The 14,683-nt window shown below is 43.2% G+C and overlaps 1 protein-coding gene across 1 annotated transcript in view; it reads right to left on the bottom strand.

The window, feature by feature from the left end:
- Window positions 1–214: 214 nt before the first annotated feature.
- The window catches only part of PGAP1 (post-GPI attachment to proteins inositol deacylase 1), a 1,745,445-nt gene continuing 1,730,976 nt past the window's right edge, over window positions 215–14,683 (bottom strand). The window contains exon 27 of the mRNA XM_077275621.1: window positions 215–455. Within this exon, the coding sequence (XP_077131736.1) occupies window positions 317–455 (139 nt within the window). The 3' untranslated portion in view covers window positions 215–316. The remainder of the gene's footprint in view (window positions 456–14,683) is intronic.

Here is a 14,683-nt window from a genome sequence, read left to right as displayed (position 1 = left end):
AAGGTTGATCATTCCATCTGGGGGGTAGTTGGCAGAAACAATTAGCTATAAGGGAAGCCCACTGGATATTGACCTTGGATACTAAATATCCCCGAGGCTATGGATAATTTTACTCAGAAATTTTTTAAACTACATGACCTGCTTTGTGCATTCAGATTAATTAAAAAAATATATATGGACAATAAAACATAACAATGCAGCAACAAAATATTTATGCAAATGTTTTTATTCACTTAATCTTCAAAACTATAATAGCAATTAATGTGCAAATACCTAATAATAGGAAAACTCAGAATAGGTGCCAACAACAGCTGTACTATATAAAGCATGACAATGAATTTAGAAAAAAAGAAAATGTAATAAAATAAGGTACTCTATATAAATGAAGTTGTCCAAAGGCCACAACTAAAATTGAAACAGGAAGCTGAAGACTTGCTGTAATCTTCAAAAGTTTGCTGCAAAAGAAACAAAATAATGAAAAAATGAACTACAGTAAATATACAGTATATACTCGTGTATAAGCTGAGTTTTTCAGCACATTTTTTGTGTGCTGAAAACGGCCCCCCTCATCTTATACATTCATTGTCCCAGAAAGATAGCACAGGGAAAAGGAGCCACAGAGTAAAGAGCCGGCGGCTGCATCTGTAACTTTGCCCACTGCTAAAGAGAAATGAATATCGACTGTGCTGGCAGTGAATATTCATTTGTATTATAGCATGCACAGTTACAGCCACAGGCTTCCAGCACACATCCTACTTACCTTCCCTGTGCGCCCTCGATGAATCTCGTTTCAGTGCCAGCAGCATTTCTGGCCGAGCGATCACGAGTCCCTTGCTCATTAAGATAATGAATATTCACCCTACTCCACTCCCATAGGCGTGGAGTGAATAATCATTATTTTAATGCAGGGGGACACATGATCGCTCGGCTGGAAGAGCTGCTTGCGCCGGAACGAGATGCGAAGGCATGCAGGGAAGGTAAGTATGATGTGTTTTTTTTAATAGGAACCATGCATACAAGGATGGGGATCCGTGAATACAAGGACAGGGACAGGGAGCCACGCATACAAGGACAGGGATGGAGAGCCATGCATATGAGGACAGGGATGGGGAACCATGCATACCAGAGTAGGGATGAGGGGACAATGAATAACCGGCTTATACTCGAGTCAACATGTTTTCCCATTTATATGTGGCAAAATTAGGTGCCTCGGCTCATACTCAGGTCGACTTTTACTAGAGTATACACAGTAAATAGTTTAATCATAAAAATTGTACTGTACATCATCTTTGGCACTGAATTTAACTTCTTAGTGACAGAGCCAATATTGACCTTAACCATCAAGCCAAATTTTACAATTCTGACTAGTGTCATTTATAAGGTAATAACACTGGAACGCTTCCCACTGATTCTGAAAAATGTTTTTGTGACATATTGTATTTCATGATAGTGGTAACATTTCTTCGATATGATGCCTTTAGTTGTGAAAAAAATGGAAATTTGGTAAACATTTGGATAATTTTACAATTTTAAAACTTTTAATTCTTATCCCCTTAAATCAGACAGTTATGTCACACAAAATAGTTAATAAATAACATTTCCCACATATCTACTTTACATCAGCACAAATTTTCAAACAATTTTTTTTTGTTAAGAAGTTATAAGGGTTAATTTTTCCAACAAAATTTACTAAACCATTTTTTTAGGAATCAAATCGCATTTGAAGTTACTTTGAGGAGCCTATATGACACAAAATACCCAAAAGTGAGACCATTTTAAAAACTGCACCCCTCAAAATCCTCAATTCCCCATTCAAAAAGTTTATTAACCCTTCAGGTGCGTCACATGAATTAAACTAATGTGGAAGGAAAAAATGAACATTTAATTTTCACAAAAATTTTAATTTTGCTCACAAATTTTTATTTTCACAAGGGTAAAAAGATAAAATGGACCCGAAAATTTATTTTGCAACTTCTCCAGAGTATGCCGATAGCCCATATGTGGGGGAAAACCCACTGTTTGGGTGCACAGCAGGTTTCAGAAAGCGAAGAAGCACAGTTTGAATTTTTGAGAGCAAAAATGGCTGGAATCGATAGCGGACGTCATGTCACATTTGAAGAGACCCTGATGTGCCTAAACAGTAGAAATCCTCCACAAGTTACCCCATTTAGAAAATAGACCCCTCATTAAATGTATCTAGAGTTTTGATGAGCACCTTGATGCGCCAGGTGCTTCACAGAAGTTTATAACGTAGAGCTGTGAAATTTTTTTTTAAAAAAATCACATTTTACCCATAAAAATGTATTTTTAGCTCCATTTTTTTTTACTTTCACAAGGGTAACAGGAGAAAATGGACCCCAAAATTTGTTGCGCAATTTCTCTCGAACATGACATACCTCATATGTGGTCAAAAACTTCTATTTAGGCACATGGTAGGGCTAGGAAAGAAAAGAGCACTATCTGTCTTGGATAGATTGTGAATGCCATGTCACATTTGGAGAGCTCATACGTATATAGAGTAAGGGCACACTACCAATAGAAAAAATTCACATAGACAAGATAAAATTAGAAAAGTAGGTGCTACAGGGGTAGTAACAGTAATACAATGAGGACAAAGAGAAAAAACACTGCCCAATGGATGTGCACACTCCCTTATAGAAAATAAACAATTTTATTGTTACCGACACTACACACAAGTAGATAACAGTTAAAAAAAAGTGCAAAACAATGGGGTCCCAGGCCAGATGAATAACTGACAGAATAAGAAAACAATATATTACAGGTAGACAGTACTAAATATTGTGTACAATAATCATGTGATAAGATCAGACAAACTGCCTTCAAATAAGGTAATAGAAGGTACCAAAATCCTGATTTAAAGGTAAAGTAGGTCAAGGCTGTATCTATATATGTCAGAGGCATCGTGATTGCTCGCTAATCCCGCCCCCTGCACAGTAGCTCCGCCTCCCACCACATCACCGCACACAATCCCGCCCCCAAGACATCACCGCACACAATCTCTCCCCCAACCCATCACCACACAATCACGCCCTCCACCCCACACCGCACACAATACCGCCCTCCCACCCCATCACCGCACACAATCCCGCCCTCCCACCCCATCACCGCACACAATCCCGCCCTCCCACCCCATCACCGCACACAATACATCGCCGCACACAATCCCGCCCTCCCACACCATCGCCGCACACAATCCCGCCCTCCCACCCCATCGCCGCACACAATCTCGTCCTCCCACCCCATCGCCGCACACAATCCCGCCCTCTCACACCATCGCCGCACACAAGCCCGCCCTCCCACCCCATCGCCGCACACAAGCCCGCCCTCCCACCCCATCGCCGCACACAAGCCCGCCCTCCCACCCCATCGCCGCACACAAGCCCGCCCTCCCACCCCATCGCCGCACACAAGCCCGCCCTCCCACCGCATCGCCGCACACAAGCCTGCCCCCAACCCATCAATGCACACAATCACGCCCCCCACCCCATTACCGCACACAATCCCGCCCTCCCACCCCATCACCGCACACAATCCCGCCCTCCCACCCCATCACCGCACACAATCCCGCCCTCCCACCCCATCACCGCACATAATCCCGCCCTCCCACCCCATCACCGCACACAATCCCGCCCTCCCACCCCATCACCGCACACAATCCCGCCCTCCCACCCCATCACCGCACACAATCCCGCCCTCCCACCCCATCACCGCACACAATCCCGCCCTCCCACCCCATCACCGCACACAATCCCGCCCTCCCACCCCATCACCGCACACAATCCCGCCCTCCCACCCAAATATAAGGGTTGGGGGTCACTTGGGGAATAGTGATCACAAAATAATAAGTTTTCATGTCTCCTTTAATAAGATGTGTAGTAGAGGGGTGAGAAGGACACTAAACTTCAGGAGGGCAAATTTCCAACGGATGAGAGAGGATCTTGGTGCAATTAACTGGGACGATATCCTGAGACACAAAAATACACAAAGAAAATGGGAGACGTTTATTAGCATCCTGGATAGGACCTGTGCACAGTATATACCGTATGGGAATAAACATACTAGAAATAGGAGGAAACCAATATGGCTAAATAGAGCTGTAAGGGGCGCAATAAGGGACAAAAAGAAAGCATTTAGAGAATTAAAGGAAGTAGGTAGTGAACAGGCATTAAATAAATACAGAAAATTAAATAAATTCTGTAAAAAGCAAATCAAGGCAGCAAAGATTGAGACAGAGAGACTCATTGCCAGAGAGAGTAAAAATAATCCCAAAATATTCTTTAACTATATAAATAGTAAGAAACTAAAAAATGACAGTGTTGGCCCCCTTAAAAATAGTCTGGGTGAAATGGTGGATGAGGATGAGGAAAAAGCCAATATGCTAAATGACTTTTTTTCATCAGTATTTACAAAAGAAAATCCCATGGCAGACAAAATGACTAGTGATAAAAATTCCCCATTAAATGTCACCTGTTTAACCCAACAGGAAGTACAGCGGCGTCTAAAAATCACTAAAATTGACAAATCTCCGGGCCCGGATGGGATACACCCCCGAGTACTGCAGGAACTAAGTACAGTCATTGATAGACCATTATTTTTAATCTTTAAAGACTCCATAATAACAGGGTCTGTACCACAGGACTGGCGTATAGCAAATGTGGTGCCAATATTCAAAAAAGGGGCAAAAACTGAACTTGGTTATTATAGGCCAGTAAGCTTAACCTCTACTGTGGGTAAAATCCTGGAGGGCATTCTAAGGGATACTATACTGGAGTATCTGAAGAGGAATAACCTTATGACCCAGTATCAGCACGGGTTTACTAGGGACCGTTCATGTCAGACTAATTTGATCAGCTTCTATGAAGAGGTAAGTTCCGGACTGGACAAAGGGAACCCAGTGGACGTAGTGTATATGGACTTTTCCAAAGCTTTTGATACGGTGCCACACAAAAGGTTGTTACATAAAATGAGAGTAATGGGGATAGGGGAAAATATGTGTAAGTGGGTTGAGAGCTGGCTCAGGGATAGGAAACAAAGGGTGGTTATTAATGGAGCACACTCGGACTGGGTCGCGGTTAGCAGTGGGGTACCACAGGGGTCAGTATTGGGCCCTCTTCTTTTTAACATATTTATTAATGACCTTGTAGGGGGCATTCAGAGTAGAATTTCAATATTTGCAGATGACACTAAACTCTGCAGGGTAATCAATACAGGGGAGGACAATTTTATATTACAGGATGATTTATGTAAACTAGAAGCTTGGGCTGATAAATGGCAAATGAGCTTTAATGGGGATAAATGTAAGGTCACGCATTTGGGTAGAAGAAATAAGATGTATAACTATATGCTTAATTCTAAAACTCTGGGCAAAACCGTCAATGAAAAAGACCTGGGTGTATGGGTGGATGACAAACTCATATTCAGTGGCCAGTGTCAGGCAGCTGCTACAAAGGCAAATAAAATAATGGGATGTATTAAAAGAGGCATAGATGCTCATGAGGAGAACATAATTTTACCTCTATACAAGTCATTAGTTAGACCACACTTAGAATACTGTGCACAGTTCTGGTCTCCAGTGTATAAGAAAGACATAGCTGAACTGGAGCGGGTGCAGAGAAGAGCGACCAAGGTTATTAGAGGACTGGGGGGTCTGCCATACCAAGACAGGTTATTACACTTGGGGCTATTTAGTTTGGAAAAACGAAGACTAAGGGGTGATCTTATTTTAATGTATAAATATATGAGGGGACAGTACAAAGACCTTTCTGATGATCTTTTTAATCATAGACCTGAGACAGGGACAAGGGGGCATCCTCTACGTCTGGAGGAAAGAAGGTTTAAGCATAACAGACGTGGATTCTTTACTGTAAGAGCAGTGAGACTATGGAACTCTCTGCCGTATGATGTTGTAATGAGTGATTCATTAATTAAATTTAAGAGGGGACTGGATACCTTTCTGGAAAAGTATAATGTTACAGGGTATATACACTAGATTCCTTGATAAGGCGTTGATCCAGGGAACTATTCTGATTGCCGTATGTGGAGTCGGGAAGGAATTTTTTTCCCCATGGTGGTGCTTACTCTTTGCCACATGGGTTTTTTTGCCTTCCTCTGGATCAACATGTTAGGGCATGTTAGGTTAGGCTATAGGTTGAACTAGATGGACTTACAGTCTTCCTTCAACCTAAATAACTATGTAACTATGTAACCCCATCACCGCACACAATCCTGCCCTCCCACCCTATCACCGCACACAATTGTGATTCGGTGACTTTGAATTCAGGGAGTTTCCAAGGGAGGAATTGCTGAATTGCTGTCTGTATTTTATTAATACTTTGTAGTTGTTTTTATTTAACGTTTCTGTCTGATGCAATCCCCATTAGGAAATGTGCTCCACTATTGTTAAAGCCATCCAGTGCACATGTTGCCACATGTATGCAGTCCTTGATCAGCCGGTCGAAGGTGCATACTGCTGTGTGAAATGTGAGCACATTGAGCATTTGGAAGCCCAGATTCTGGATCTAAATGTGCAGCTGGCAACACTGAGCTCCATAGACAATATGGAGAGGAGTCTTCTGCTCACTGAGCAGGCGCTCAATGGGATAGATGAGGGGGGATGGTAGGATGGAGCTGCAGGACAGTGAAGTAGCTAGCTGGGTGACATTCAGAAAGCGGGGTAGAGGGAAGAGTGCCAGGGAGGCTAGTCCTGATCTGGCACACCCCAATAAGTTTGCTAAGTTGGCAGATGAGGGGGGTGCCAGTACAGGGGTAGCACTGCTGCAGCCAGGCATGTCCTCTTAAAGCCGAAGGGGTGACTGCTACAGTAAGGAGGGAAATAGGAGAGCAGTACAGGCCAGACAGGTACTGGTAGTGGGGGACTCAATTATTAGGGGAACAGATAGGGCAATCTGTCACAAAGACAGGGATTGTCGGACGGTGTGCTGCCTACCTGGCGCTCGAGTCCGACACATCGCTGATGGGGTGGACAGATTACTGGGAGGGGCTGGTGAGGACCCAGCGGTCATGGTGCACATTGGCACAAATGACAAAGTTAGAGGTAGGTGGAAGGTCCTTAAAGATGATTTCAGGTAATTAGGCTGCAAGCTAAAAGCAAGGACCTCCAACGTGGTATTTTCCGAAATACTGCCTGTACCACGTGCCACGCCAGAGAGGCAACGGGAGATTAGGGAGGTTATTAAGTGGCTCAAGAATTGGTGTAGGAAGGAGGGGTTTGGGTTCCTGCAGAACTGGGATGACTTCTCAGTGGGCTACAGGCTCTACGCTAGGGACGGGCTGCACCTCAATGGGGAAGGTGCAGCTGTGCTGGGGGAGAAAATGGCTAGAAGGTTGGAGGAGTGTTTAAACTAGGGATTGGGAGGAGGTTATTCAATTTATGGGAGGGGAAGATAGGGCAGATAGAGACCTGGGCACAAATAAGGAAGTTGGGGGTGGGGGTGGCGGTGGCATGGGGGTGGGGTTAGAACAGTTAATAATTTAAGAAAGAATAGAGGTACAGAGAGGAACATCAAGTGCATGTATACTAATGCCAGAAGCCTCGCCAACAAAATGGACGAATTAGAATTAATGTTGTTGGAGCATAATTATGACATGGTGGGGATATCTGAAACATGGCTGGATGAGAGCCATGACTGGGCTGTTAACTTGCAGGGCTATAGCCTTTTCAGAAATGACTGCACAGATAAGCGAGGGGGAGGGGTGTGTCTGTTTGTAAAATTGTCCTTAAAACCCAACCGGCGTGATAATATAGGTGAATTTAATGAAAATGTAGAGTCCCTGTGGGTGGAGATAAAGGGAGGGGGGGGGAATAATAAATTACTGATAGGGGTTTGTAATAAATCTCCAAAAATAATGGAAGCAATGGAGACTATCCTCATAAAGCAAATAGATGAAGCTGCGACTCAAGGAGAAGTCATAATTATGGGAGACTTCTACTACCCTGAAATAGATTGGGGAACAGAAACCCGCAGTTCCAGCAAAGGTAATCGGTTTTTGACAACTATGAGAGACAATTACCTTTCACAACTGGTTCAGGACCCAACAAGAAGGGGGGCACTGCTAGACCTAATATTAACAAACAGGCCAGACCGCATATCAAATATAAGGGTTGGGGGGTCACTTGGGGAATAGTGATCACAAAATAATAAGTTTCTTGTATCCTTTAACAAGATGTGTAGTAGAGGGGTGACAAGGACACTAAACTTCAGGAGGGCAAATTTCCAACGGATGAGAGATGATCTTGGTGCAATTAACTGGGACGATATCCTGAGACATAAAAGTACATAAAGAAAATGGGAGAAGTTTATTAGCATCCTGGATAGGACCTGTGCACAGTATATACCGTATGGGAATAAACATACTAGAAATAGGAGGAAACCAATATGGCTAAATAGAGCTGTAAGGGGCGCAATAAGTGACAAAAAGAAAGCATTTAGAGAATTAAAGGAAGTAGGTAGTGATGAGGCATTAAATAAATACAGAAAATTAAATAAATTCTGTAAAAAGCAAATCAAGGCAGCAAAAACTGAGACAGAGAGACACATTGCCAAAGAGAGTAAAAATAATCCCAAAATATTTTTTAACTACATAAATAGTAAGAAACTAAAAAATGAAACTGTTGGCCCCCTTAAAAATAGTCTGGGGGAAATGGTGGATGAGGATGAGGAAAAAGCCAATATGCTAAATGACTTTTTTTCATCAGTATTTACACAAGAAAATCCCATGGCAGACAATATGATCAGTGATAACAAAAATTCCCCATTAAGTGTCACCTGCTTAGCCCAGCAGGAAGTACGGCGGTGTCTAAAAATCACTAAAATTGACAAATCTCCGGGCCCGGATGGGATCCACCCCCAAGTACTGCAGGAATTAAGTACAGTCATTGATAGACCATTATTTTTAATCTTTAAAGAGTCCATAATATCAGGGTCTGTACCACAGGACTGGCGTATAGAAAACGTGGTGCCAATATTCAAAAAGGGGACAAAAACTGAACTCGGAAATTATAGGACAGTAAGCTTAACCTCTACTGTGGGTAAAATCCTGGAGAGCATTCTAAGGGATGCTATACTGGAGTATCTGAAGAGGAATAACCTCATGACCCAGTATCAGCATGGGTTTACTAGGGACCGTTCATGTCAGACTAATTTGATCAGCTTCTATGAAGAGGTAAGTTCCGGACTGGGCCAGGGGAACCCAGTAGATGTAGTGTATATGGACTTTTCAAAAGCTTTTCATACGGTGCCACACAAAATGTTGATACATAAAATGAGAATAATGGGGATAGGGGAAAATATGTGTAAGTGGGTTGAGAGCTGGCTCAGGGATATGAAACAAAGGGTGGTTATTAATGGAGCACACTCGTACTGGGTCGCGGTTAGCAGTGGGGTACCACAGGGGTCAGTATTGGGCCCTCTTCTTTTTAACATATTTATTAATGACCTTGTAGGGGGAATTCAGAGTAGAATTTCAATATTTGCAGATGACACTAAACTCTGCAGGGGAATCAATACAGGGGAGGACAATTTTATATTACAGGATGATTTATGTAAACTAGAAGCTTGGGCTGCTAAATGGCAAATGAGCTTTAATGGGGATAAATGTAAGGTCATGCACTTGGGTAGAAGTAATAAGATGTATAACTATGTGCTTAATTCTAAAACTCTGGGCAAAACCGTCAATGAAAAAGACCTGGGTGTATGGGTGGATGACAAACTCATATTCAGTGGCCAGTGTCAGGCAGCTGCTACAAAGGCAAATAAAATAATGGGATGTATTAAAAGAGGCATAGATGCTCATGAGGAGAACATAATTTTACCTCTATACAAGTCACGAGTTCGACCACACTTAGAATACTGTGCACAGTTCTGGTCTCCGGTGTATAAGAAAGACATAGCTGAACTAGAGCGGGTGCAGAGAAGAGCGACCAAGGTTATTAGAGGACTGGGGGGTCTGCAATTCCAAGATAGGTTATTACACTTGGGGCTGTTTAGTTTGGAAAAACGAAGACTAAGGAGTGATCTTATTTTAATGTATAAATATAAGAGGGGACAGTACAAAGACCTTTCTAATGATCATTTTAATCATAGACCTGAGACAGGAACAAGGAGGCATCCTCTACGTCTGGAGGAAAAAAGGTTTAAGCATAATAACAGACCCAGATTCTTTACTGTAAGAGCAGTGAGACTATGGAACTCTCTGCCGTATGATGTTGTAATGAGTGATTCATTACTTAAATTTAAGAGGGGACTGGATGCCTTTCTTGAAAAGTATAATGTTACAGGGTATATACACTAGATTCCTTGATAGGGCGTTGATCCAGGGAACTAGTCTGATCGCGGTATGTGGAGTCGGGAAGGAATTTTTTTCACCATTGTGGAGCTTACTCTTTGCCACATGGGTTTTTTTTTGCCTTCCTCTGGATCAACATGTTAGGGCATGTTAGGTTAGGTTATGGGTTGAACTAGATGGACTTAAAGTCTTCCTTCAACCTTAATAACTATGTAACTATTACCACCCATAATCCCGCCCCCCACCCCATCACCACCCATAATCCCGCCCCCCACCCCATCACCACCCATAATCCCGCCCCCCCACCCCATCACCACCTATAATCCCGCCCCCCAACCCATCACCACCCATAATCTTGCCCCCCACCCCATCACCACCCATAATCCCACCCCTACCACATCACCACATAATCCCGCCCCCCACATCACACTCTCTAATCCCGCCCCTGCACAGTAGCTCCGCCCCACCACATCACCACACATAATCCCATCCCCACCACATCACCACATAATCCCGACCCCCAACACATCACCACATAATTCCGCCCCTCCACCCCATCACCACGCATAATCCCACCCCCACCCATCACCACACATAATCCCGCCCCCACCACATTACCACACAATCCCGCCCCCCACCACATCACCACACATAATCCCGCCCCCCCACCACATCACCACACATAGTCCCGCCCCCACCCCATCACCACGCATAATCCCACCCCCACCCATCACCACACATAATCCCGCCCCCACCACATTACCACACAATCCCGCCCCCCACCACATCACCACACATAATCCCGCCCCCCCACCACATCACCACACATAGTCCCGCCCCCACCACATCACCACACATAATCCAACCCCCCCACCACATCACCACACATAATCCCGCCCCCCACCACATTACTACACATAATCCCCCCACGACATTACCACACATAATCTCGCCCCTCACCACATTACCACACATAATCCAGCCCCCCACCACATTACCACACATAATCCCGCCCCACCACATTACCACACATAATCCCGCCCCACCATATTACCACACACAATCCCGTCCCCACACCACATTACCACACATTATCCCGCCTCCCCACCACATTACCACACATATTCCCGCCCCCCACCACATTATGACACACAATCCCGTCCCCACACATTAAATTGTACCTGGTAGAAGTCAAGGAAAGATCTTTGAAAATGATGAAAATGACTATACATTTAATTGTGTTTACAGAGAAATATTTACTTAATTTATGTTTCGTTATGAAATTTGTTTAGATGAAGGAATTAATAAAAAACGCACATCTTACTGAATCCAGTTTGTTTTTGATTTTACACTGTGAATAAAATGTATTTTTAGTATTATTCAGATTTTTAATGATTATTATTGTTATTAACTTCATTTTAAGTTAAATTACCACCTGTGTAAGCGCTATTGAATGTTGTCATTATTTATTTAGTTTAATCACCAGCAGCGTTAATTAGATAGCAATGAGCGTGCAGAGCGTTCGCTGGCTGGAAACATCTAGTAATGTAAAAACGCAAATGTGAACAAAATGACCTAACAAATGCCCCAATGGTAACAAATGAATCATGCAGCAATCACCCAGAGAAAACAAGGCATCTGGTGAAGAGAGGTATCTAGGCTTACGTCCCTGAATAAGGTGGCCGTGGCAAGAATGCAGAACTTCCACCTAATAAGGAACGCATGCAAGTGCATGGAGTTGTGACTAGCAAAAGGTCCCAGAGGCATATGTACCTGTCCAGAAAGATGCAATCTACCCTGATAAATGCACCTAGAACATGCAGGGTGCAAGAATGGGACAATAAAGAACCATGGAACCAGTCAAGGGACCCACCCCCACGCATATTGCTGCATGGCTCACGGCTTCATCAGGGGAATTTGACGGCAGTTTGTATGATCTTATCACATGATTATTGTACACAATGGCACTGTCTACCTGTAATATATTGTTTTTTTTTTATTATTTCAGTTGGTCATCCTGCCTGAGACCCCATTGTTTTTGTCACTTTTTTAACTGTTTTAATCTACTTGTGTGTAGCGTCAGTAATAATAAAAGTGGGTAGTCATTTTTCTCTTTGTCTTCATTAGATTTGGAAAGCTTCTGACATGCAAAAACAGCAACCACCCCACAAGTGATCCAATTTTGGAAATTAGACCCCTCAAGGACTTCATAAAAGAGAGTAGTGAGCATTTTTAACCTACAGGTGATTCACAAATCTTTACAACATTTTGATGTGAGAACTAAAAAAAAATCCACTAAAATACTGTTTTTGCATCAAATTTATAATTTACACAAGGGGATTTGGGAGAAATTGCACCCCACAATAGGTTATAAAATTTATCCTGAATGTGACAGCATATGTGGTTGTACACTGCTGTGTGAGCACACGGCAGGGTTCGGCTGGGAAGGAGCATGTCTTGGCTTTTAGAACACAAATTTAGTTTGAATAGAGTGTGGCCTCCATTAACTGAGTCTGTGAAGTGACAAAGCTGCAGAACACCCCCCCCCCCAGGTGACCCCCATATTGGAAACTTTCCATCCTAAGTTATTCATCTAGGGGTGCCTCACAGAGTTTTACAACATTGAGGCATGGAAATATGACATTTTAGTGGTAAAAAAGTAATGTTTATATTTGCTGCAAATTTATCATGTACACAGGGGTTAGTAGGTGAAATTAGACCCCATAATTTATTGTGCAATTTCTTCAAAACGCAGTGCTGCCCCATACGTTCTCAGAAATTACTGTTTGGCCACATGTCATTGGCTGAGAAGGAAGGAGCACTATTTGGATTTTCTAGCATGGCTTTTGCTAGAATAGTTTATGGACAACATTTATGGAGCCCGAAGGTGCCAGAACAGCAGTAAACCCCCAAAAGTGACCTCATTGTAGAAATTGCACCTCTCAATGAATTCAATACAGCTGCAGTGACTGTTTTGCAACATTTTTATGCTTTTATTCTGGAGAACTGCAAATATGCCAGTTTATTGCCCCTACATTGTGCCCCATACGGTATAGAACCACACATATAGTAGGACTCCCATACATTGTGACCAGCTTGTGGTTCTGGCGATAAGCGCCCCACAAATGGCTGGGATCACATTCTTATGTTCTATGCTGAGCACTTATGTCAGGGTTTCTGTGTAAATCCGACACAATGCAATACAGACGAAACCGCCAATGGAACCACCCACCATAACGCGGCAGGTGGAAGCACTTTGAACTCCGTTTGGCATCTTCTCTGGTGGTATCCATGTTTTTATGAGTTCATAGATCTATGGTCATCCATACTTGTGAGCTAAAAAGATGCCTAAAATGATGGGACACCGACGGAACAGAGACCAGTCTAAAGTGACTTCATCTGCCTCATGAGTGAGTGATTCCGGGAGGGGGGCGGGGGTTTAACTGAATTGTGGTTTTGGGGAATATATAGTGAAACCTCAATGTAAGCACTCAGCAAAGAGTGCATGATAAATATGACCCAAGCCTTGTTCTGATTTTTGTGAGGTACAATGAACAAATAAACAGCAGTACAAGAAGAGATCTTATTTTTGCTTTTCACCATATGAAATCAAACAAAGAAAACAATGACATAAGGTGAAAGTTAGAGTATGAAAAACAATACTTTATTAATTAATACATTATAGACCATTGGTATTTGAAGGCAATAAAAGACAAACAAGAACAAGCTGAGTGTCACAAAAACAATGGCTGGAGACGGGTTAGGGAAAGGTCCCAGTAATAATCCAACAATAAGAGGGATAAAATCCTCATATAATTACCACTGCAAATGGTGGGATGCCCACTCCCATACAATCAAAAGTAGGTGGTGTACACGGCGGTTACCAGAATTAGTAACATGCGGGATAATCACTACTCATAATAGATATGAACGGCCAATAGATGTACACCAAAAGTAGTTATGCTGACGCAAAGTATACCGCCTTTAATAACAACCACCTAGTGATAATAATGTGCACATAAATAATCACAAGGCTTACCCACTGCAATGTAGGGACCTTAACCGAACCTGCCTCCGCCCCAACGCACGTTTCGGCAAAAACAACCTTCGTCAGGGGGCACTAAAGTGAACGGCAGCCGTGTAAATATAGGGATGACCCCGGAAATGAAAAGCGGCAATGAACCGGAAATGCCTAATGCCGCCATAGCAACCACCAACGCCGAACACTACAGGAACTCCGGGCAGAGACAAGTGACCACGGGGGCCCCACGTGATCAGCCGTCACTTGACCAGGTCCTGAGCGCTACAACGCTGCGGAGGATGACAGCGCATAAAGGACACTGGTAAATGATATCAG

The sequence above is a fragment of the Ranitomeya variabilis genome, chromosome 7, assembly GCF_051348905.1.
Source record: "Ranitomeya variabilis isolate aRanVar5 chromosome 7, aRanVar5.hap1, whole genome shotgun sequence".
Taxonomy (NCBI): Eukaryota; Metazoa; Chordata; class Amphibia; order Anura; family Dendrobatidae; genus Ranitomeya; species Ranitomeya variabilis.
This window is presented reverse-complemented; position numbering and strand designations above follow the sequence as displayed.